General features: G+C 37.1%; 1 protein-coding gene across 3 annotated transcripts; it reads left to right on the top strand.

Annotated features, from left to right (window-relative positions):
- Window positions 1–1,382: 1,382 nt before the first annotated feature.
- Window positions 1,383–24,715, top strand: HMGCR (3-hydroxy-3-methylglutaryl-CoA reductase). 3 transcript variants are annotated; one of them, XM_023729514.1, is made up of 20 exons: window positions 1,383–1,510; window positions 6,380–6,567; window positions 7,035–7,146; window positions 7,438–7,525; window positions 8,348–8,432; window positions 9,390–9,495; window positions 11,701–11,807; window positions 11,932–12,048; window positions 12,567–12,727; window positions 12,851–13,098; window positions 13,226–13,404; window positions 16,759–16,953; window positions 17,420–17,578; window positions 17,731–17,888; window positions 18,731–18,836; window positions 19,762–19,881; window positions 20,195–20,335; window positions 20,425–20,583; window positions 21,026–21,180; window positions 21,332–24,715. In XM_023729514.1, the coding sequence occupies exons 2-20, from the start codon at window positions 6,403–6,405 to the stop codon at window positions 21,384–21,386; spliced, it is 2,616 nt and encodes an 871-aa protein (XP_023585282.1). In that variant the 5' UTR covers window positions 1,383–1,510; window positions 6,380–6,402; the 3' UTR covers window positions 21,387–24,715. The 3 variants fall into 3 exon arrangements, with proteins under 3 accessions (XP_023585282.1, XP_004374550.1, XP_023585281.1); XM_004374493.2 differs by having other exon boundaries at window positions 19,711–19,881; window positions 21,332–23,140; XM_023729513.1 differs by lacking the exon at window positions 1,383–1,510 and adding an exon at window positions 1,564–3,225 and having other exon boundaries at window positions 19,711–19,881.
- Window positions 24,716–25,321: the final 606 nt, after the last annotated feature.

Genomic DNA, 25,321 nt, shown 5'->3' with positions numbered 1-25,321 from the left:
GTATATAATCTACAGTAAGTTGCATAACAAACTTTTATTTCTTTTGTAAAATTGGGATAATACTTACAAGGATTGAGAATTCAGCAAGATAATAGTTTATTAAAACACCTACTGAGTGTATAGTATCTCCTAGAGAGAATATCCCAGAGACTATTTCAAAATATGAGGCTTTAAAAACTGAGATACAATTCCTGTCCTTAAGAAATTCCCAAATATAAGTTAACTCACAGAATATTATGGAAATGTTATGGGTGTTCAAAGTAGGGAGAGATGACATGTGTTTGAGGGAATCAGGAAAGGAAGTGGCATATGAAATGGTCCTTGACGGATAGCTAGGATTTCAACAATGAAAATGGGCAGGCATACCCAGGTTAAACAGAGAAGAACATAAGCAGAGAGGTAAAAAGGAACTAAGTGTGACTGAAGAAAGGGCAGTTGCTCTTTTGGCTGAAATGTAGGGTTTATACAGGGCAGTATTGAGAGATAGACAAGAAAAGTGGCGTGAGGCCATACTGATGCAGTGTCAAGCTGGGGAGGTTCTTTAATCCAGTAGACAGTGAGAAACTCCCAATGGTTTGGGGGCAGGTATATGGCATAATAGGAAGATTACTCTTGCAGTAGTGTCGGATGGAATGGAGAGTGAAAGCGCCTAAAAGTGGGGAGACCAGTCAGGGGAGGCTATTGCCGTATTTCAGGGAAGAGGTGATACAGGCCTGCACTAGAGTGAGGGCAGAGGGAATGCAGAGGAGGACTCAGGTGAGGCACATTTCAGAGAGGCAGTGTGTGTGACAGGTGGCTTCACAAGGGAGAGAGGCAGAGACCCAGGTGACTGGAGCCACTTACACAATAAGTAAGTCACAGGAGGGTGTCGGTTTAGGTTTTGGAAACGGGTCAGTCTGAGGTTTGGGTTGCACTCTGCTCCCACCTTCCCTTTTTCAGTTCCTCTTTTTTTCTGGGTCGCCTCTACTTCCCTCCATCTCTCTCCACTAAGTAATTGAGTTCTCCACTCTTAACCCGACCATATGTTTAGCTTCACACTCCAATTTCGCTTCACATCACTGCCTCCCATAGTACTCGGACAGCCACCACGACCACAGGTTAGGTCTTGCGCTGCAGGACATTCCACCGGGAAGACCCCCTATCGCCTTCGCCTAGGCAGCTTCCACGCTTGCGCCCCCACGGCTCTTCGACCAATAGGCAGGAGGTACTGCTGGGATTCGACTAGTCATTGGTTGGCTGAACCGTGGTGAGAGATGGTGCGGTGCCCGTTCTCGGCAAGGGTGAGAGCTGTGGGCGGTTGTTAAGGCGACCGTTCGTGACGTAGCGCCGACAGGCCGAGTAGTCCCCAGATGATTGGCTAGAAGATCGGACGATCCTTTCTTATTGGTCGCAGGCTCACCCGGCTCCGTGCGTGCGTAAGTCGAGGGTTTCTTCCGCTCTGGGTCTCCGTTGACTGGAGACAGCCGGAACGCCGGCGCCCAGGTTCGGTGGCCTCTAGTGAGATCGAGAGGTGAGGCCGGCGGAGGCCATGAAGAGGGGCTGGGGCGGTGGGTGGGGGCGGGATTGGGCCTGGTTGGTAGCGGTTTTCGAGTTTCTCCCGACCCGGGAAGTGGCTGCCGGCAGCTCCAGTCGGCCTGGCTGGACCTGCGTTTGCGGCTTTGTCGGTGTGGCAGCCCGCCCGCTGGCACTGCGAGGAGACGTCCTTGAGGCCCGGCCGCTCGAACGGCAGATGGCACCACTCTCGGGGGAGCCTGGGACCAGACTGGGCCTGACGGGCGGGCGGCATCCGGCCTCTTCTTGGCCGTAGTGACGATTGGTGTACTGGCGGGGCATGCCCCTGTTCGGCGGTCCTGTCCGAGGTGCTCAGTGCTGGCCGCGCAGTTACAGTCACCGGGGCTCCGGACAGTGCCAGGCAGGGTGACTACGGGGGCCCCCTAGTTCGAGGAATGCCGCGAGGCTGTGGGGCAAGCCCGGCGCCGGCAGCTCGCGGAGAGGACGGAAAAAGAGTCTGCGCGGTCCCTGATTAGTTCACGCCCAGGCGTTGCTGTTCGTCAGCACCTTTTTTAAGTAACGGAGGAAAATCTCCATAAATGCTCTTGACTAACTCACAGCCGTGGACGAACGGGTTGAGAGGTTGCAGAGTCCTCTGTAGGGACTCGCCCAAAGACTTAAATGGTTTCTTTTTCTTGTGAGGGGAGTAGTCTTTTTGGTGCTGGTATCTTTTAGTTTATACCTTGTAGATTTTTGGGATTTGGTTATGGTTAGGGAAAATGTACCTTGGAGGTTCAAAAATCTCACAATTTCTGCGGTAGGAGGAGGTCGATGTACTTTATCTTAATACTCGTTTGAAATATTTCAGGGTTTTGAGGACATGCCTTCTTAGACTTGCTCTAGAAAATTTATATAGGAAGCATTTGTTTCTGATTCATACTGAATAATTGTGCATAATTCCAGCGTCTCACTAGGTAAAGAATGTATTTTTTGTTTGGTTACTTGTGAATTTATATTCCTGTCCATGCAGTAAAAGACCTTTTATGATTTAGAGATAACCTAGCAAAGGCCTGGGCCGTACTTTGGGGATAGACTGGATTTTGCAGGCCTGCTTTCTTTTAGTGTCTTTCCGGAATTTATGGTAAGCTTGACAGTAAGGAAAAACAGGAATTAGCAAAATGAAGGTTAAGAATAGTAATAATTATTCATAGATTACAGCATTAACATATGAAAACTGTTGTGTGTATGGCACAACCATTTCAAAATAAAATGAGTGTGTGTGTGTGTGTGTGTGTGTGTTTTCCTTCTGGCCTAGTTTCATAATAGCCACATTATAGAATCTATTTTGGTTGACTTATATGAAATTGCTGATATTTGAAATTTGACCGTTTCTTACCGTCAAAAATAGAGGTTTTATATGGTTTCACTTAATACTGTCTTTGTCAGAGAGCTTTGGAACTCCAGCTTCATCCAAATGTTATAGATGAAGAAGCAAGTGAATGAAAAGAGAGATGTGACTCACACAGTCATACAGGTAGCATATAATAGAGCTGGGTGTAGAATCCGTATTTCCTCATTTTGAGTGCAGTTTTTTTTTTTTTTTTTTCCTCTCTAGGGTACTACGCTGAGAGCAGAATGCTAGATCCTGTTGGGTTTTAAAACGACTGCAATATAAACCATGGCTCTTAGCCTTCAAAGAGACCAAACGCACACATTAACTAATTTGAGAACAATGTAAGAAGACAGTGTATAATCAAGTACTGGAATGTGTAGAACAGGAGGAGTGTTGAGTGAGAGGAAAGAATCAGAGTAGGATGCCAAAGCATCCTTTTTCACAATTGGCTGTGCTAGTTGGTTTCTGTAGCAGTTTGAATTAGAGTTTAAGGATTCCATTCTTTTAAAGTCTGAGAAGTGTTTGCAGCGTACTTAAGCAAGGCATATGTTGCCTGTTTAACTTGTTTTTTAAATAAAATTACAGCATGGCTTAAGTGCTGTCTGTTGAATTTTCATGAGATATCCTGTAGCCTACTAGTGCCACTTGCAACTGCTTGTGAATGTGGAGGATTGGGTTCCGTGGCATGTAAATGCGTTGCACAATCATGAGAAATAGGGAGGGTGCTCATGAGAAATGAGACTGTTTACAATTATGATTACTTTTGACACACCTGCATACATTTGACTGCTCCGTTTGTATTTTCAAATAGGTGGTGTTCTGTGTTTGGAAATGGCTCACAGGATCATGTGTAATTTTTTTCTTGAATGTTACAAAGACTCCTTTACACCTAGGAAAAAAATGTTGCAGAATTGACAATGCTACCATGAAACCTTTTGAGGGGAAAACATAATGTGCCTCATGTATCATTATGAGTTAATAATGATAAACCAATTGTGATCAAATTGAGGTTCCTTCCTGCTAGCAGTTCAGGTTTTACTTCAACTGAATTAACTTTTTAGTAGGGAAAAAGGCTCAAAGAGTAATTTTGTTTGATAGGAAATAATCTGAGTTGAGGGCTTTTTTTGGAAAGGGGATTAGAAGTCATTTTGACGTAGTTTATTATTGTGGTACATATATATATACGTAACAAAACATTTGTCATTTCAACATTTTTACATGTACACTTCACTGGCATTAATTACGTTCATTGTTTGTGCAACCATCACCACAATCAGTTTCCATATTTTTCCATCACTCTTAATAGCAGCTCAGTGCCACCTAGGCAGTGACTCCCCCTCATTTTGACATAGTTTTGAAACTTGTTTTTAGTTAATTCACTTTCTGAAACTTTGATGCTAGTTGCTCATTTAGACTAGTTTGTAGGTTTTTTTTTTTTTTTTTAATTTAAAAGTAAGAAGGAACTATGTGATAGTAGACCATTATGAGGCTTTTGGTTGTAATTAAGTTTAGGGTCCAAATCTAAGGTATGATTAAAGCTCTCCAGTAGTTTGTAAGTCCCACCACCACCAGTTGCCCCAGTACCTGCTAATTTAATGGAAAGTATTTGTTCGTTTTCCAGTGTAGTACATAAAATATAGCTTCTCCTCAATCCCCACCCCCTATTAATATGTTCCTGAATGGCTTATATTCAGCCTTTTATCTTGGGGAGGGGTAATATTATATCCATAGCTAGGTGACTTAGGTCTGTTTCAAGGTGCCGATAAATTGCATGTTGCTATAAAGTTGGTATGAGTCAGAATCGACTCTATGGCAACAGGTATAGTTTAAGAACTTGTTTTTAATTAAACAGGTATTTATTGAACAGCGGCTGTATTGAGTGCAAGGTGCTGGAGGGTAAAATGTAAGACACAGGGTGGAAGGTTAAAAAAAAGCATGAATAAACACAGGCAAATGCTTGACACATTGATATACCTTGGTGGGTGCCAGACATTTTAAATTTCAACCTACATGTTATGTTGGAACCCATTCTATACACACACACGTAGAGTTTAATGAAACGTAAAGTTTTAAGAAATAATACCTACCCATACTACATGCTTTACCCTTGGCTATTTTTTTATGTTATTATTCTCTATTTTAGTTAAAAGAATTAGTTCTGATTCACAAAATTGATTTCATGATCTAATGAAGGGTTGTGACATGAGGTTTGAAAACCAGTTATCATGGCTTGGTATGGTTGAAATGTAGAGAACATGGAGTGATGTAGTGAGAGGTGAGGTTTGGTTATTGATTTGGTTCCTAAAAGCTACTCTTCTTTTCTTTCAACCCTTTAGATAGCTTTATGTCTTCTTTTCCTTAATTTGTTGCCTTTTTATTTTCTGTCTTCAATAAATCAGTCACTGTCTTAGTTATTACCATTAATGTGAGATTCGTTCATTCATTCTTGCTGGAATGGCAATAAATTGACTTACATTTTAACCTTTAATTTTAATTGATTTTTATGGGTAATTAATAGCTTTATCATAAGCATTAATTTTCATGTAAGAAGTAGGACTTACGAGTTCCTGTATTAAAGGTCAATGGCTATGTCAGATTAAAGAAATCAGAATACCAAAATTATTGTTTAGCCAGCAAACATGGGGAAATTTAGTCAAGGCAGTCATTAAATCAAAATTATATATAAATTCTGGTGGGAATATTTTGAATAATATAGACATATACTTTGGCCAGGTCTTTTTCTACTACTGTTCTGGCATTTTGATTAGCTATACGTTTTGAGAGGTTTTCACGTCTAATACTTTTCATTTGGTCTTCTAGTCTCATTATTGATTGTGGTAGAAGAAAAGTAGCCACCACAACAAAATTATAAGTCTTTTTCTTAATGTAGAGACATCTATCAGAAAAAACTTTTCTCTGGTAGCAACAACGTTAGGAAGGTTTATTAGACATCATTTTGCTAGTGACATTATATCATATGTTGGATGGAGTAAAAAAGTTAATGGGTCCCTGCCCTTGAACTTATTTACAGGAGGACACTTCTTCGGTAATTTACCATTTGTGTAACCAGAGTGTGGAGAATGAAGAGGGTGCTTATATGTATTTTATATCAGGGTAATTAGAAAATAAATGTGAATAGTTGTTTCTCACTTTTGTTTTCTACCTTATTGCTTGCCTCCTTGGCTCAGATAATATCAAGGGCTGAGACACTTCCTTTGGTTTGATCTTAGATGCTTGAATTAATACAATTTTTAAGAAAGAGTTGCTTTTAATTTAGTTGCCAGCAAGTAATAGAGGATTTAAGTGTTGTCAGTAAAGAAGTAAAACAGAATCCTCTTATTTTAATTTTATAATTCTTTTCCTGAATTATGAGGAATATCCTCAAAAGTATTATTCATATGTACAAGGCACTGTGTGTACAAAGCAGGATTTATAGCCCACTTTTCTAAAAATACAGTGAACCATCTAAGTGTTCACGCTTCATATTCCTTCCAGGATCCAAGGACCCTGTAGCTACAATGTTGTCGAGACTTTTCCGGATGCACGGCCTCTTTGTGGCTTCCCATCCTTGGGAAGTGATAGTGGGGACGGTGACACTAACCATCTGTATGATGTCCATGAACATGTTTACTGGAAATGATAAGATCTGTGGTTGGAATTACGAGTGTCCAAAGTTTGAAGAGGTTAGTGAAATTAATTTGATGATTGACTGTTTTAAGTTTGTAAAGAGTGTCTCATTTTAGAGACTATATAATAGAAAAAAGTTATGAGAAAAATCTCTTATTTTAGTATTCATGAATTTACCTGAAATCTCCATTTACTTATATATTATGGAAATGTACTAGTAATACTTTGTGTTTTCTGCACAAATGGGTGTAATTGGCTTTATTTGAGAAATATAGCTCTTATAAGTAACAATTAGAAGTTATTGTGATGATATATTGGCTTAACACAGTGGGTTGTTTAAAAATCATATTTAAATTTTGATTTGCACATTTAATAATTTTATTTGACTTGATATTTTCTTACATTTATATTACAATGATAATATGTAAACTAATGGTGCATACCAAATAAAAATTCTTATTTTTGATTGTTTATTTTAAAAGCCAAGGCTGTTGAATTTTTTTTTTCCTATCTCTCCCAATAGGATGTTTTGAGCAGTGACATTATAATACTGACAATAACACGATGCATAGCAATCCTGTATATTTATTTCCAGTTCCAGAATTTACGTCAGCTTGGATCAAAATATATTTTGGGTAATAACTTTATATATAACTTTTTGTGTGCCATCAGATTTTTTTTTTTTTTTTTTTGCTATCAAAATATACCTATTGGTTTAAATAATGTGTATGGAAATATGTGTTGCTAAAGTGTGCTGCTTGCATCCAGTAGTTTCTTTTATTGGGGATTAAACACTACATAAATTTGAGACCTTAATAATCTCGAGAAAAATAGTATTGTTTCTCTCAAAATACTGTATGAGACTAAATGTTATTTGTGTAATAAAGGATGAAATTCTTTCAATTTGTTGAATTTTGTCATTTTAGGTATTGCTGGTCTCTTCACAATTTTCTCAAGTTTCGTATTTAGTACAGTTGTCATTCATTTCTTAGATAAAGAATTGACAGGCTTGAAGTAAGTATTTATAGCCTAAATACAGTTTTTTTTGTCATGTTTTTTAAGAGCTTTTTCCCCCATGTTATAAAGGTAATATATAAATTTTCACAAGTTTAGAATATATGGGAAAATATCTCATATAATCTTACTATTAGCGAATTTTAATACCTGTTAATAAAATTTTTATAACTTCTTTATGCCAATAATAGTTTATGATCATCTTTCCATGTTAAACTTATTATTTGTCCTGGCTGTGTTCTACTGTATAAATATATTTTAATTTATTGTCTTAATCTTCTAGGTTTGGATATTTAGGCTGTTTAACTCCCTCTAGTTAAGTTCCTTGTCATGAACATCTTTGTAGCTAAATTTTTGTTCATATTCATAATCATTTCCTTAGGATATATTCCTAGGAATGGGGTAGTGGGTGTGGAGATTTTTAGAGCTTTTAACTACCAGTTTAGTTTTCAGACAAGTTGTTGATCTTTCTACAAGTAGTGATTAATGAAAAAAATGAAATTTCCCCATGCTACATTTTTACTAAGGATAACGTTTCACTATAAAATTATCAAAATGTGTTTCTGTGTAAATATATTTACATTTTTAATATTAAAGATTTTTTAAGCATATTTGCAGTAACTAATATGTTTAGCTTTGGGGATGCCACAGAAATATAGAATATACCTTCTAGTCTGCAGAAAAGTACACATACTGGTGTACATATGTACTAGAGTATCATACCATGTGTAGGGGAAAAAAAGTTCATTTCAAAAAGAATTTTTAAAACCATATTTCTTCCTTAATTGTTTCTAATCATCTTGGTTTTTTTTTTTTTTTTAGTGAAGCTTTGCCCTTTTTCCTACTTTTGATTGACCTTTCCAGAGCGAGTGCATTAGCAAAGTTTGCCCTCAGTTCTAATTCACAGGTGGGTATTATTTACGAGACAGGAATGTGAATAGTATTCCTTTTTTTAAAAATTTTTTTCCAGTTTATTTGCATTAATAGAAAGGATTAATAGGGTTTCTTCATAGCCCAAAATTTAGGAGTTGTCCAAAACTTCAAGTTTAATTGTCAAGTCCTAAGATTGATCTTCATAAGTGCCCCAGGAAAAGTCCCATTATTTTGCATCTCAACCATAATTCCATCACTTTTGGAATTTGGAATCGTCCTCAGTTTCCTTTTTGAAGATTTTCAGAAATTATGGTAATATAGCTTCTGGATAAATAGGAGTATCTACCTGGTGAAACACATCAGAGAATAGGCAGGATCTAATGGAAGAAAGCCACAGAGTAGATTTATTTCTAAACCATTGAATTAACACTAGCATTATTTCCCATTTAAACTTTTGTCTTAGTGTTTAGTAATCACTTTAAAGAACTTGACATTTTTTCAACAATATTTTATCGGTATCTGAATATACAGTAGTACATTGTTCTACCCTAATTTATGTATTTGATGAATATTTATGATCCTTTGAACATATTAAGAAAGTTATGATTATTTGAAGATGTTGAGAGGATAATATTTAGGTTTGTAATACTAACATGGTCTCATAAAAAGTTTGCAACTAAGAGCCTCCATCACTGGTAGCCAAAATGCAAAAGTTTGTAGGACTTAATTACATGGCATTTAAATGACAGGATTGATGCACCACCTCAAGGGAATATTCCCAAGAAATATTCATTGGAAAGGGAAGCAGGGCATTATCTGTTTCTTTTTTTTGTTGTCGTCTACATTATTAGCATTCTTTGCATCTTGAACACCTGTTAGCCTCATTGTATATATTTTTCATTGAGTATAAATTAGATTTTAGTATAAAGCCTAGAATTCGTTCTAACATTTTTAAAAATTACCTTATTGATATGTTTGGTCTGTGTTTTAGGATGAAGTAAGGGAAAATATTGCTCGTGGAATGGCAATTTTAGGTCCCACGTTCACCCTTGATGCTCTTGTTGAATGTCTTGTGATTGGAGTGGGTACCATGTCAGGTCAGTAAGCAGTTTTTAATACATTAAAAAATATGTAGATAAAAAGTAAAAACTGTCTTAGATTTGTACTGCTTATTCTTAAATTCTGACTTTTTAACAGTCTGACAGTACTCTTAAAATTTTTTAATTGTGTGAATATATGGGTATATCTGACCTTGTGTCTGTCTGCTTTGGTGAAAACTTAGTAGCAGGGCAGGTTATTTATTTCCCATTATTGCCATCTCTTTCTCTGTCCCACTCTTTTGATGGCTTTATGTTTGGTGTTTTTGTTTGTTGTTTGTTTTTTAACCAAGATTGTATTCCAAGGCCCATTTGAAAAGCAGCTTCCAGTCCCTGCCATTGCCAAACTAAATTAATGACTTTGTTTCTTGCTCAAGAGAGTGTGGAGTTGGACAGGTTTCTGAGTTGGAAACGTCTTGTAGGACAGTAGGGCAGATTTAATCAGAACAGTATCTAGTATTTCTTAGCAAGTTCCCAGCATTAGTCTCAACACATATATTTCCTCATCCTTATATAGGATAAAAATTGTGACCTGGCATGGAAATTTGCCAGAATGGATGTATCATGCAGTTGTGGAGGTTTCCTAATCATTAGGACTAGATTTTATGGCTTTGTAATAAAGGCCACACTTAGATAACTATTATTTTGGTCTGTTTCCTGGTGCCTTATTTTTTTCTTTGAAGAGTAAATTGAGTGTCCTCAGTAAAGAGCTTCATTCTTTTAGAATTAAGTTATCTAACTTTTAAAGGAGTAATTGACAATCAGTGTTAGCTGAGTTCTCTTCACTGGATATTATATATATTAAATACATACATGTATTAAATATATGATGTTTCTTCTAACATTCTGAGGGTAAATTTATTACTACTTATTCAGTTATTTAATCTGTCATTCCACAAAGATTTTATAGAGACTGTTTTGGGATAAAGTAAGGAAGAATGCATGGAGAACATAGTGCAACAACATGAGTTACCATTGCACAGAGAAATGGTAGTACCCAGTTTGTAAAAGCATTGGTTAAGTATGGTTTTGATGGTCCCAAGTTTGAAAGATTATATTCAGCTACTATTTAAAATGAAGGTTGTTTATAATCCTTTTGTTATTATAATTTTGTATTCTCTTGAATTTTCAAATTTGGGAGTAATTACTGTAAAATTAAATGTTTGCTTTTCTATTATTCAGTCAATTGGATGATATAATTCAGAAAATAAAGTATAACTTTGAGTTCTTGATATTAATTATTCTAGTTAGTTTTTATAGGAAAAAATATTTTATATTTCTAAGCATTTTTGTTTAATATGAGTAAATGTTTTCTATTTTCTATATATGTATATATACACATGTATATATACGTTTACATATATACGTGTATATGTGCATATTTTTGATATATTTATGTATACATATAAACATATACATATATGTATGTATATATGTGTGTATATGTTTTGTGTATTAATTAGGTTATTTGTAAAGTGAGGGAGTAAGATTAGGTAATCAAAAGTTTTTTCCTGCTCTATAATTGTGTTATCTTTTATTTGAGATTATGAAATGATACCTTAAACAGTTTGTAGTGGAATGTTTGTTAAATTTTAATCTTGAGTTGCCATTTTAAATTGTATCAGTTTCAAACAGATCAATGAAATTAACCAAGATATATAAGCTTCAACAGGCACCATAGAAGTTATATTGAAATTAGAGTTTATTCGTACACATAAGATATTTATTATGATGGCCTATCAGGAATGGGGTAACTGGCAGTATATTCTATTTTTATAAAAAGCCTTTAGTCCACAGAATTACTTTTGTGGAATTGGATCAATAGTATAGCGGTAGGGGGTTTTGCTCCATTAGAGTAGCCTGTCCTGTATACCGTTGTCTCAAAACAAAAGATTGAGGTACTACCAATTGATAAAAGGGGATTGGAAACTCATCTGCTTATCAGATGTTGTTTAAACACTACCACTGTGACTAGCATTGTGATGTTGGGGACATAGAGAAGACAGGGTGTCTGCCCTTGAGTAGTTATTTCTGCTGTGTTCTGAGCCATGGTATTACCTCTGACCTGCTGATTATTTTTCCAGTAGATGACAAAGAGCTTATTGTACATATATTTGTCTTCCTGCAAGAAGAGACCTTGTAGTGTATATAGCATTAAAAATACACCAACTTTACAAAATGTAAATTTAGTTTTTCTTTAACCAGGGGTGCGCCAACTTGAAATTATGTGCTGTTTTGGCTGCATGTCAGTTCTTGCCAACTACTTCGTGTTCATGACTTTCTTTCCAGCTTGTGTGTCTTTGGTATTAGAGGTAAGAGCAGTTCTTTCTTTTGGAGTCAGTAGAAAACTAATATTTCTCATTACATCAGTTTACCTAAATAGAATCAGTGCCTTGAATACATCAGTACCTAATGTAATACTGACTTATTTTGTAGCTTTCTCGGGAAAGCCGTGAGGGTCGTCCGATTTGGCAGCTCAGCCATTTTGCCCGAGTTTTAGAAGAAGAAGAAAATAAACCAAATCCTGTAACTCAGAGGGTCAAGATGATTATGGTAATTATTACATGATTTTCTTTTTCCTTGAATGTCTTTGGTTCCAGTGTCATATTCTACTTTTTAAAAATATTTTTTCGTGCTTGTTACCTTTGTCCAATTTTTTGCTCTTTCACCGATGTTCTGCCTTCTTCCTTTTTTTTTAAAACCTGTTCTTCATTTCCTTGAGGCTCCTGGTCTTGATTAGACTCTCTACACTAAACAGATTTTCATGTTCCTCTACCTTCTCTCTCTCTCTTTGAAAACGTGTGCTTTGGGATGTTTTCAATAGTATAATGGGGTCACTAGGTTAGTCAGTCATATAGCAAGTTCAGGGGCTTTCTTTGTGTAGTAACGCGGGGCCTGAAAGATAGTGTCTGGTATCCTGTTGTTGGGGATAAAAAAATTAGGTTCCATTGATAGATGATACCTGAGGCCAAACATTTTATCTAGAATAACTCATTCTTGGGCAGTGTTAAGGACTACAGATCTAAAGAACTGTTGTTTTCTGTAACTTAATTTTTAAAATTTTATTTCAGTCTCTAGGCTTGGTTCTTGTTCATGCTCACAGTCGCTGGATAGCTGATCCTTCTCCTCAAAACAGTACAGCAGAAAACTCTAAGGTTTCATTGGAATTGGATGAAAATGTGTCCAAGAGAATTGAACCAAATGTTTCTCTCTGGCAATTTTATCTCTCTAAGTAAGTTAACTGTGGCCTGTTTTGTTACATATTAATCATAACACAGTATGCTCTTATAAGTTTGGTGGTGCCTTTTATATTTCTTCTGAATAATAACATTTTAATTTGCTTTCTTTTATTTAGAATGGTCAGCATGGATATTGAACAAGTTATTACTCTAAGTTTAGCTCTCCTTCTGGCTGTCAAGTACATCTTCTTTGAACAAGCAGAGACAGAATCTACACTGTCACTAAAAAATCCTATCACATCTCCTGTAGTGAACCAAAAGAAAGTCCCAGACAATTGTTGTAGACGTGAATCTCCACTGGTCAGAAATAACCAGAAATTCCATGCAACGGGGGAGGAGGCAGGGATAAACCGAGAAAGAAAAGGTGATTTTTTTTTTTATGCTCTTCATTCTCCATTTCTCCAGTGCTGATTTGTGATAAAGTTGAATCTGTTTTAAAAATTGTGATCTGATGTTTAGTGTTCTGAGATTTCTTTTGATCTCTTAAACAGCTGAAGTTATAAAACCCTTAGTTACAGAAACTGACACCTCAAACAGAGCTACATTTGTGGTTGGTAACTCTTCCTTACTCGGTACTTCACCGATACTGGAGACACAGGAACCTGAAATTGAACTTCCCAGGGAGCCTCGGCCTAATGAAGAATGTCTGCAGATACTTGAGAGTGCAGAGGTGAGGAAGATAAAACAAAATCAAGTTTGGCATCTTTCTTTAAAAAGGAGCTTTTGTGTCTAGGAAACCCTGTGGGGCAGTTCTACTCTGTCACATGGGGTCACTAGGAGTCGGAGTTGACTTGCTGGCACACGACAACATACATATAGATACATGTATACATTATAGCCACAAAAATGGGCTCAAAAAAAGGAGCTTTTGGTTTGAATCACCTGACATTTAATAAAGGAAGGAAGAAGCTAATATCTACTGGTACCTACTACGTTCTAAGCATGGTGTTACATGGTTTACAGGTACTCTTTATTTATTTATTCCCCACAACCTGTGAGGAAGGTAGAATGATCTCCATCTTTTAGATGACAAAGCTGAGGCTCCAGGAGGTTTATGTCATTTTACATCTAGGAAATGGCAAAGCTGGGAACAGAGTCCAAGATTTTCTTACGCCAGAGTCAATACTCTTTCTAGTTTATTACTGTTTGTCATAGAGGTGAGCAACTACTGTATTCTCATACGTGTGTTAAGGCCTGGAAAAGGTTTAACATGGCGATGAGTTCCAAAAAAGGAAAGTTTTGTTTAGTTTTCTTTACAAGTAAGCTTTATGTTCACGAGGAAGCTTGTTTTCCTTTCAGAGATTTGAACAGGATATTCTGCTTACATGACCATATGAGGCCACTCAATGCTTCAGTGGGAATACCGTGTTTCAGCCATGTTGACTTAATCTGGTTAATTTTTAATTTGTGTGCATATGAGTGAGCATGGAGTCTGTTTTTCTTTATCGCTTTCCTTCCCCTCATTCCTGTTAACATGTGTACCAGTATCTAAACTATCTCACTGTATATAGGATTAGCAAAATTTAGAGGGTAGGCATCAGAATCTTAATTGTGGATTTTCTTTTCTGTGAACCTCACTTAAAAATTTTAATGTGTTGGTTATATATTTGTTTAGTTTTCGCACTTACATAAAGAATTTGCTTTCATTTTGATATTCTTATTTCTACTCAAATCATCTTCCTCCTTAGAACCCCAAAGCCCTTGTGTTTTCTTCTTGTAGTAATTGTGTTTTAGCTCTTTTGACGGCTGGTCTTCTCAGCTGGACTGAATCTTTTTGAGGGCCAGGATTTGTACACAGTAGGTTCTAAGTAAGTAAATACTGGTTGATTTCCATTGATCAACCTGTGGAGCAGGTAAATTTATTTTACAGATGAGGTCTCCGACTTGCAGAGGGCAAAGTGCATGGCAGAGTAGGGGAGTGCTGGGATTTATAGCCTGAGTCTTCACTTCTGCCTGTGGGCTGGTGTTCTTTTCTTCATTGCCTCCTAAAACAAGCTAGTTCAGATGGGGATTGAACACAGACTAGTCAAGGATTAATACTTTCAGGATTAATTTGTGCTGCTTTGTTGTTGTTTGTTGCCATCGAGTCGGCTCTGCCCCAGTGAGAACAAGGGAAACTCAGTGAGATGTGCTGCTTCTCTACAATTTAAGTAGCTCAGCAGTGTGATCTTCCAGCCACTGGCTTTCTTTTCTTCTACTTAAAGGGGTTTGGTGTTGACAAAGCTTTATCAGATGAACAATTCTACATTTTTCATAAGAGTGTCTATAGTTTTGAAGCTTCCAACTTCAAAGATAAAAGTAGTCTATTGGTAGGTTAGCTACTGGATTTATCCTTAATTCAACATGAATATATATTTTGGCTGGGCAGAATGCTCTGTGCTTGAATTTGTTTCATCTACATTCTCTAATCATATAGCTTTGAATCAAACCAAGTCATTGTTCTCTGAATACCGGCTCCAACTTTGGATCCCTATGTTCTTATCACCTGAGGTGCCCTCCTGCCTCCAGGTGTTTATATCTTTAGGGCAAATGAATGCAACCTTCTCTTTGAAACCTTCAGTTCCTCCAACTGGAAGTCATCTCTGTTTTTTATCTTTTAATGGCAGTTGTACCTTGCTGACTTTGTCACAAGTTTACATGATTATCTTGATCCTTAGACATCAAGCTCTTGGGAAGTTGAGTCCATGTCCCAAGACAGCCCTGTATAGAATAGGTGCTCAGTAAATTTTAAAAGAATGAATTTGCATTGGTAATCCACATATTAATCTATCTCGTTTAGCTTGATATTCTTTGGAAAAATCGGGTTAGTGTTAATGCTTGCAAAGAAGATCACATATATTTCACCACCATAAACAGAGTTAAAAGCAAACAAACCAGGGGGAAAATATTGATGACTTGTATCCAAGACTCTAGGGCTAATCTCCCTAGTATATAAAGAACCTCTACAAATTGATGAGACTAACAATCCAATTTTTAGAAGCAAACAGTATAATCAATCTGTTTTCAGAAAAAGAAGTGTGAATGACTCTTAAAAATATTAAAAGTTGATCAGCCTCACTCATAAGAGAATTAAAACTACACGAAATGTTTTCATTCATCAGATTATCAAAAATTGAAAGTTTAATAACATACTCTGCTGAGGTTGTGGGGAAAAGTGCATTCTCTTAAATTGCTGGTAAGAAGGGAATTTAACCATATTTATTAAAATGATATATATACCCTTTGAGCCAGCACTTATGGAAATTTATTCTCATAAAATCACACCTGTGTGAAATGATGTATATATAAGGCTATTCATTTCAATATTCTTTGTAATAGAAAAAATGTTCTTTAGAGGAGCAACTAAATTGTGACACATCTATACAATGGAATATTACTCAGGTGTAACAGAATGAAGACAACTCTTCATGTACAGATATGGAAAAAGCTTCAAGATATACATTAAGTGAAAAAAATGTACACTAGTGTTTGGGTTAAAAAGAGAAAAATTATATATAAAATCTGAGTATTAAATCTCTAGGAGGATACACAATAAAGTAAAACAGTGGTTACCTGTTTATACTATTTGAGCATAGGTAGAGAAGAACTGGGTAGACGGAAGGATTGGGAGGAAGACTTTCTGTTATATATATCTTTTTATACTGTTTAATTTTTTAACCATGTGACTATATTACCTATTTAAAACATTAAAAATAAAGTTTTAAAAAATTCACTAGTTTTAACAATAGCTGCTACATGTCACACATACTTGAAGTTTGCTAAATCACATTTTTCTTAATGTGTATTAAGGCAGTAAATCTTTACATTATAAAAGCTACAGTGATATTTATATTTTCATTTGGCATGATTTATATTGAGTAAGTTATATGTCTGTTTTACAAAAACTACAGTGATATAAAAGATCCATATTTTAATTAGGAATTCTTTGTATTAAATCAGTTATTTATTACGAATAATGTGTAATACAGTCTTTCAAATCTTTTGTCATCATCTTCCACTCTCCCCTTTTTTTTGATTTCTGTAGAAAGGTGCAAAATTCCTTAGTGATGCTGAGGTCATCAGACTAGTCAATGCTAAGCATATCCCGGCTTACAAATTGGAAACTCTGATGGAAACCCATGAACGAGGTGTATCTATTCGCCGACAGATACTTTCCGAAAAGCTTCCAGAGCCTTCCTCACTCCAGTATCTACCTTACAGGGACTATAATTACTCCTTGGTAGGTTATTTTCTTGATTAAAGAGGGTTTGCTTTGTAGCTTTTTAATCTTTTTTCTTGACTAGTCTTTGACGTGTCCATAGTTTTATAAGTCATTTTTCTCGTTAAATTATTTTAATGTAATTTTTATTCTGCTTATAATGTCAGTTCCAACTCACGGTGACCCCATGTGTTACAGATTATTTGTCACTGTCACATAGGGTTTTCTTGGCTGTAATCTTTATGGAAGCAGACTGCCAGACCTTATGATGTAGCTCATAAAAATTTAAAATATTTTTCCTGCTGTTGTTTACAGTCATTACTCAAATATTAGTATTTTAAACACTTCTAAAGGGTAAATCATTTTTTGAAAAAATATACTTAAGGATTAAGTTTGAAGAAAATCATTAATGATAAGGGCTGAGATGAGTTTATTTGAGTGTATTTACAATATAGAATTTTAGTTAAAGCCTAACTTTACCTTTTAGGTGATGGGAGCTTGTTGTGAAAATGTTATCGGATATATGCCCATCCCTGTTGGAGTGGCAGGACCTCTGTGCTTGGATGGAAAAGAATTTCACATTCCAATGGCAACAACAGAAGGTTGTCTTGTGGCCAGCACGAATAGAGGCTGCAGAGCAATAGGTGTAAGTTGGTATTTATATATTGGCCTGTTTTAAGATAAGTATACCCTAGGCAAGGCAACAAGAGGAGATTTGGGGACTGTCGAGGGCACCTTTTGGGACAAGCAGAAGTGTTTTCAGGATTAATATGTGCTTCTGTAACATACTCTGCATAGCTTGGTGGAGGTGCCAGCAGCCGAGTCCTTGCCGATGGGATGACTCGTGGCCCAGTTGTGCGTCTTCCCCGTGCTTGTGACTCCGCAGAAGTGAAAGCCTGGCTTGACACAGCTGAAGGGTTCACAGTGATGAAGGAGGCGTTTGACAGCACCAGCAGGTACGTGAGTGCTTTTGTATGTTGGTTGATGTTTATTTCAGAACTGATGCCATTTTCTATGGTTGCTAAACATAACTGTTAAAATATTGCCTTCTTAGGTAACAACAAAATACCAACTTTATATACGTTAATTCAAAATGAGTAATATTAATGCTTGGTTGGGAAAAAATGGTGATCTAAATGAATACAGAGGTAAATTAAGAGAAAAAACTAGTAAGTTTGTATGTTGGTTTTAGAAGGCTCACTTTGATTAGACTGTTACTTTGCCCCAGGGGAGTCTTTGCAAGCAGGATAGAAGTGATTATTAGTGTAGTTGATTCACTTTGAATGCAGAAAATTGAATTTACAAAGATGCATAATGAATACAAATGATACCCTAATATAGTTCAGGCTAGTATGTCTGTCTTCCTTTGGGCTTTTTGTCTATTATGAAATCACTCATAGTGACCCTGTTGACTCAACGGCAACGGGTTTGGTTTTGGTTTATTATGAAGTTATTCTCTACAGCTCCCTCTTGCGGCACTGAAGAATGAGACGGTTGGAATAGTGTCCCTGATATGTTATGTGATTAAAGAAGGGAGCCCTGGTGGCACAGTGGTTAAGTGTTCAGCTGCTAACCTAAAGGTCGGCAGTTTGAATCCACCAGCTGCTCCTTGGAAGTGCTATGGGGCAGTTCTACTCTGTCCTGTAGGGTCGCTTATGAGTCGGAATCGAGACATTTAATAAATAATCTCACGGACTTTCCCTTATGTGTAAAATGAGGTGATTGAACTAGATTTTCAGATAACTTCCATCTTCTTAAGAAAATGAAGTAAAAAAATCTTTACTTCTTTTGCTGACAGATATGCACGTCTACAGAAAATTCATACAAGTCTGGCTGGACGCAACCTTTATATTCGTTTCCAGTCGAGGACAGGTGATGCCATGGGGATGAACATGATTTCAAAGGTGAGCATGAATACACTATATCTGAAAGGGTGCAGAGAACTTGTAAGAGTGGTTATTCCAGGAGAGGGGGACTGGGTTGCAGGAGACAGGGGTAGGAGGCACACTTAGTTTTTACTTTATGCCCTTTTGTACTTTTGAATTTTGTATCATATTACTTATTCAAATAATTGATTGAGAATATTCTTTACAGAAAAGTAAATCTCAAAAGTAAAGCAAAGTTTATTGTGTGATTTCCCTGCTTATAAGGACTATCGGTAGAGAGAGAGACTAGTGACTAAATGCATAAGCTTTAAAAATTGTCAGTAAGTAGTTTTTGAGTATGGAGGTGTGAGTTGTTAATTTTAGTTAACTGGAAGTCATCGGAAGGTTTGTTTATATTTTATGTAATGTAAATAAATCCCAACAACTTTCCATTACTGACAAAGCTGACTTTAATGACGCACTTCTTTTTATTGGCTTGGTATCTTGAGCTTCTAGGTAACAATTTAATGAATAGAAGATGGAATTTATTACATGTTGAAAATGGCTTGAGTTAGTCATTTACCAGTGACAAATGAATATTCTTATATTCTCATTGAGTATTTTTTAATATTTGAATCGTATTCTCATTTTTGTATTCTTAGCTACATGCTCTTCATCAGTGCCTACAAAGGACTTGGTTCTCATACTTGGAAAGAAACACATTAAGAATCTACACTAATGGAGAAATTAGTCACTGTAATGGTTAAGAAAAGAGCTGTTATTTTGTGCTCATTTTCTTTGAAGTATAGCTATTATAATTAGAAATATTTCATAGGTACAAATAAAAGCCTTCTGATCTATAAAGATGAATACTTTGTGCGTTTTAATATAACAACTTAATTCTTGTTAATAGGGTACAGAGAAAGCGCTTTCAAAACTTCACGAGCTTTTCCCTGACGTGCAGATTCTGGCAGTTAGTGGCAACTACTGTACTGACAAGAAACCCGCTGCTATAAATTGGATAGAGGGGAGAGGAAAGTCTGTTGTTTGTGAAGCTGTCATTCCAGCCAAGGTGGTCAGAGAAGTGAGTGATCAGATGAATATTTTATTTTGTTAATCTTCCATTGGATTAAAAAATTGGGGAAAGGAGTATTAACATTTTAATCCAAGTTTAATATATGGGAGTATGTTACATTGAAGATGACTGTTTTATTTTACCTTGCCCATCTGTCTGTGGCATTACAGTAGTAAACGTTACTGATATTCTTTTTATTGAGGACAGGGGCTTCAGTAGGGCCACATCTGAACTCTTGTCATCTGGAGGTAGATAGATGTGGGTAACACTCCTCTGAATCTTCTGGGGCAGAGTGTTAAATGCACACAACTCTGTTTTCTAGGTATTAAAGACTACTACAGAAGCTATGATTGAAGTAAACATTAATAAGAATCTGGTGGGCTCTGCCATGGCCGGGAGCATAGGAGGCTACAATGCGCATGCGGCAAATATTGTAACTGCTATCTACATTGCTTGTGGACAGGTGAGGTCTCCAGACTCCACGTCTCCTCTATTCTGTTGTTCTTAGTGAGGGAAGTATATTTTACATTTTTTCTTTCTTTTTTTCCCCAGGATGCAGCACAGAACGTTGGTAGCTCAAACTGTATTACTTTAATGGAAGCAAGTGGTCCCACAAATGAAGATTTGTATATCAGTTGCACCATGCCATCTATAGAAATAGGAACCGTGGGTGGTGGGACCAACCTACTACCTCAGCAAGCCTGTTTGCAGGTATGAACCATCAGGCACAGTCTCATGACCTCGAGCTCAGTTCTGACTCCCTGGGATTCTGCTTCTGCCTGGCACTATACATCTCACTCACCTTAGTATGTTTCAACTGGTCTTTTGATGCTTTTGTTTCCCATCAGCCTAATCCATTTTGCCCAAATAAGCATGCTCAGGCATATGTTTAATAAATTCAAAAAGTTGATTAAGAGCATATGTTGATTGGTTCATGTACTCTGAGCAAGTGCACTGCCAGCCAGGCTGTAGGTGTTATGTTAGCTGTGGTATATACATTGTACTGGTTGTCAAATCTTGCCAATTATAGTACTTCCCAATAGAGTCTAGTTCTATTCTGATGCCCCTGTAGTTGCCCTTATTTTAGGTGACTTAGCAATAAATTGTTGCTCCTGACATTAAGGGTAAACTTGCTGTTTGTCTCTGGCTGCAGATGTTAGGTGTTCAAGGAGCCTGCAGAGACAATCCTGGGGAAAATGCCCGGCAGCTTGCCAGAATCGTTTGTGCTACAGTGATGGCTGGGGAGTTGTCACTGATGGCAGCATTGGCAGCAGGACATCTTGTCAAAAGTCACATGATTCACAACAGGTAAGACTTAGAGATATAGTAAACATGTTTTCTCTATAGTTAAAAAAAAAAATATGCAGTATAAAAGCTTATCACTGAGATAATAGTTTGAACTTAAAACAATGTGTTGCTGATATTTTGCATATCACTGCTTTGTCTTTTTCTGCCACAGGTCAAAGATAAATTTACAAGACCTCCAAGGAACTTGCACAAAGAAAACAGCTTGAATAGCCTGACACTTCTGAACTGAAACACAGGCCCTGGGTTCTAAAGGACTAACATAAAATCTGTGAATTAAAAAGCTCAATGCAGTATCTTGTTGAGGATGAATAAATGTGACCAGTGAGACGACTGGTTTTGGGCTGTTTCAGAGAGGTCTGAGGTCTTCCTTTCCATGGCTAGTCCTCAGATCCGAAAACAGTTTAGTGCTTTACATGCTGTGTTCTTTGGAAAGATCTCAATATGGATATTATTATGCTTCAAAAGCATCACAGATGGTAACCTACAGCTCACTTCTGAAAGAGAATACAAGCTGGAAAAAAAGTGTCTTGGTGAAATTCACGAAGTTCATGGTGATCAGTGTGAGATTTTCCCCCTGGGCTGAAAATGGATTTTTAAATTATACTGTGGCTGATTTTATAGTTAAATTATTAAGTCTGGGTTATAGAACTTTAAGAAATAAGAACTAAGTTTATTTTTTGTGAACTAATACTTCATTTGGTGCTGGTCTATCTTGATTTTTGGGGGTAGGTTTTAAACATTATTGTTTAGAAGGGGACCTGCTTTCTTCAAGAGAAGATTACTCTTATTCCCAAACTACAGAATAATGTGCTAAACAATGTTAAATAGTACTCTAGCAAGAAAACAAAAACTGCATTTATTGCTACAGGCTGTTTGTTCAGAGAGGTCTCTTGTTCAAAGGTAAATGTTTGTCTAGATTGGCTATACCATGTCTTTTCAGCATAAGGCTTGAAGAAATGTAGTGTTTTGTGCTCTTTACTAAAGATACAGGAGCTCTTAATGTACAAAAGGGTGAGTGTTTATTGAGTACAAACATGTCTGTGACCTCTCAGAACTCAAAGCATGGAAAATGCAAGTTTGAAAGAAAATACCAATTCTCTTAGCCAATGGAAATTTCTTAAAAGACCATTTAGGTGAAAAATCTAGATAATCGTTTTTTGTAAACAATTGTATCAAACCTGTATATGTTGTAATAAAGCTTCTTATGCAAGGAGTTTATTGAAAGTATTCAAGGGATAAATAAAAATCAACTTGTATACTGGTAAAATACTCCAGTTTGGGCTGGAGAAGATAGTGTTCTTTAATGTTGTCCAGAAAACCCTGGCTTGCTTCTCAAGCCTAGTGAAAGGGAAGGTCTGCTTAGAGAGCCAGTGAAAAAGCCACATGAGTGGCCCTGGATGAGTGTACGTTGTTCCTGTGGCCAGGAGGTTGGTGACTGTGAAACATTAACACAGGGCTCTTTGATGGACCCATAAAAGCTCAGCTTCCTCAGGGGGTCAGCAAAGTTGTTGAATCTTAATTTTTTTTTTTTTTTAATGTATAAGTTTTGTGTAAATAATAAAGAACTCCTTATTTTGTATTACATCTGATGTTTTAAATGTTGGTCTTGGAAAGCTGATGTCTCATTAGGAGATGGACTTTGTAAAACATTCCAGTAATACTCTTGGCAGCATGGAGAGCCTCTGAGTAATGGTGTCTGCAGTATTGTTTCGGAAGATTTACCTTTTCTGTTGTATGGAAGGTTTAAATTGCTTCTGTTGTGACTTTTCAGCCGGTGACTTCTTATTTATCTGAACTTTTCACGGAAGTGGCAGTGAAAAGTATGTTGAATGTTCATTTTGGTGACTGTAACCAGTATCATCTTGCTAAATTAATGTTTTGTATAATTGCTAAATTGTATACATTTTGTTATAGAGCACATTTTTCCAGTTCTAGTAAATTACGAAAAGGAAGTTAATACTGATAAGTGTGAGTGGTCACCTTTTTTATATGGAGTAACCCTAGGCCTGAGGCCTGGAAGCTTGTAAAGATTGGCTAGACTAGTGACCTGTAATTCATGTTAGGAGTCCTGTGACCATTTATCATTCTCCATTATAGTCTCCAACTTTACATTAATGGTAAGTTGGTGTTAAATACGCATTAAAATCAGTGGATTTGATTAGTTTTTCACATATACCTGTCACTACTTGTATTCTCAAGTGGTGCTTACTGCCCTGTGCTTATCTGGTTATAACCTGCTGTGTGGGATAAGACTGAGTTTAAAATGACAAATTATCCCTTCCTCTTCCCTCTTAGTATACCCTTTACATCTTTTCTTCAGAGATGACTGGTTACTACTTTACGTGGCCTGCTCCGTTAGTTGCATGACTGTTTGAAAAGGAATACTGCTTTTGAACCGGCAGCATCCTTGGTGGGTCCCTAGGCTTTACAACCCAGTCATTGTAGAAAAGACAGGATGCTTTTTTGTTGTTTATACTGAAAATTTCCTCTGGATAGTCTTAGGTCACAAATACTAGGGCTGGGGGCTACTGGTTCTCAACTTCCATTTGTTTGCAAGCCACAGAAACCAATTCTGGCTAATTAAGCAAAATGGGAATTTATTAGCAGGCTAGGGTGATTGGGAGAGGGTAGAGAAACATGTTCTGGGAAGTGGTCAGAGCCAAGGCTGCTCCTGGGCATCAGGAAGTAGGAATTATGGAATCGACTTATTTCCAACAGGAATAATTGGTTCTGAGCACACTCACTGAGATTATATTTAAAAAGCCAATCATTTATTATTTCCTCAAGATTTATAGTCCTGGAAAAGAGTAGAATTATTGAATGAAGTACTGTCCCATGGCTATACTGAGGTCCAAGAGGAAAGGATATGGTGGAGGAAAGAATCTGGTGGCCCCATAAGCTGCCATAGTGGAAGGTGGGCCCTTAGATTTTCAGCCAGACTACTTTTGGATATTGGGAATGGGTAGGTTGGTTGGGAGGAAAAGGGAATAAAGATTGGGCAGTCAAAAATAGCCATTACAAGCATGCATATAAACTACTGTAATCGCTGAATAGGAGAGGAGTTGGGGATTTGTCGAGCTCAGTATAGCTGAGATTGGCCTCTTAGAAGAGCTGACTCCCATTTACTTGCAATTATAGACCGCCCTTCTGCTGTAAAAGGTGTGTGAGGTTAAAAGGTGTGTGTGAGCCATTAAGAACCAGGTACTAGAGAATCAGTTTGAATTTTTCGCCTAAAATGACCTGTGATCGCCCTGTATGGTCAGCTGAACAAAGCAGCCTGGACAGAAGACAATGAAGGCTTTTCATTCCCCTTTCTGCTTGGGGTATTTGATGAGCAGTGAGATGTGTGTGGCAAAACATGATTTTTTCCCAGGAGAGGATACAGAATTAAATCTAAAGGGAACATCTCACATTGAAGGGTCTGAGCTCAAACGCGAGGACACAGAACAGTAAAACACATTGATTACCGATCCAGAAGTACAGAAGGTTGAAGTGAAAGCAGTAAGTTCATTGTAGAGATTTTTTTTTTCCCCCAAGACTGGAAACTATGCTCAAGAGTATGAATTCTGAAACTTGCGCTTCTGTTTGGACAAGGCTGAAATTTATTAACAAAGACCTGGCCCAGTTAGGGAAGAAGGAAAAAAAAAAAAAGGTAACTTCTACACTAGAAGCCAAGAGAAGATGGCAAATTATTTAGTGCAATTATTTAACAGATACCTTATTCATTGTGGTCTACAGGGAACATATAGACACACAGTCCTGAGCAATATTGGGAGGTGCTGATAGAGCTGTGGGCGGTCAGGATCAGAAATTTTCAAATGGCTGCTCCCTAAGACCTGTAGAATACAGCCTTGCTGTAACAGCCAGAGTTAATGGGCAGAATGCAAAAGAGTGCCCTAATACAGTGGTCCTCAAACCTGAGTGTGCATCAGACTCACCTGGAGGCTTGTCAACACAGATTCCTGGAACCCACCACCAGGGCTTCTGATTCAGTAGCTCTGGAATGGAGCCAGAAATTTGGCAGTTCTAAGTTTACAGTTGCTGCTGCTGCTGCTGAAGTTTGAATTTGAGTCTGACATGCCTGGTATTACTGTGAATGAATGAACAGTATTAGAAAATAGTGTTTATTTAGAAGCACACA

This window comes from Trichechus manatus, unplaced genomic scaffold (assembly GCF_000243295.1).
Source record: "Trichechus manatus latirostris isolate Lorelei unplaced genomic scaffold, TriManLat1.0 scaffold00029, whole genome shotgun sequence".
In the NCBI taxonomy this organism is placed as follows: Eukaryota; Metazoa; Chordata; class Mammalia; order Sirenia; family Trichechidae; genus Trichechus; species Trichechus manatus.
This window is presented reverse-complemented; position numbering and strand designations above follow the sequence as displayed.

What these genes read in the sequence shown, in the direction of transcription:
- HMGCR (XM_023729513.1), top strand. Translation starts at nt 6,403, where the DNA reads ATGTTGTCGAGACTTTTCCGGATGCACGGCCTCTTTGTGGCTTCCCAT. An exon ending in GTGTGTCTTTGGTATTAGAG is followed by an intron (nt 11,808 to 11,931) that starts GTAAGAGCAGTT and finishes CTTATTTTGTAG; the next exon opens with CTTTCTCGGGAAAGCCGTGA. An exon ending in GAGGCTGCAGAGCAATAGGT is followed by an intron (nt 17,579 to 17,730) that starts GTAAGTTGGTAT and finishes TACTCTGCATAG; the next exon opens with CTTGGTGGAGGTGCCAGCAG.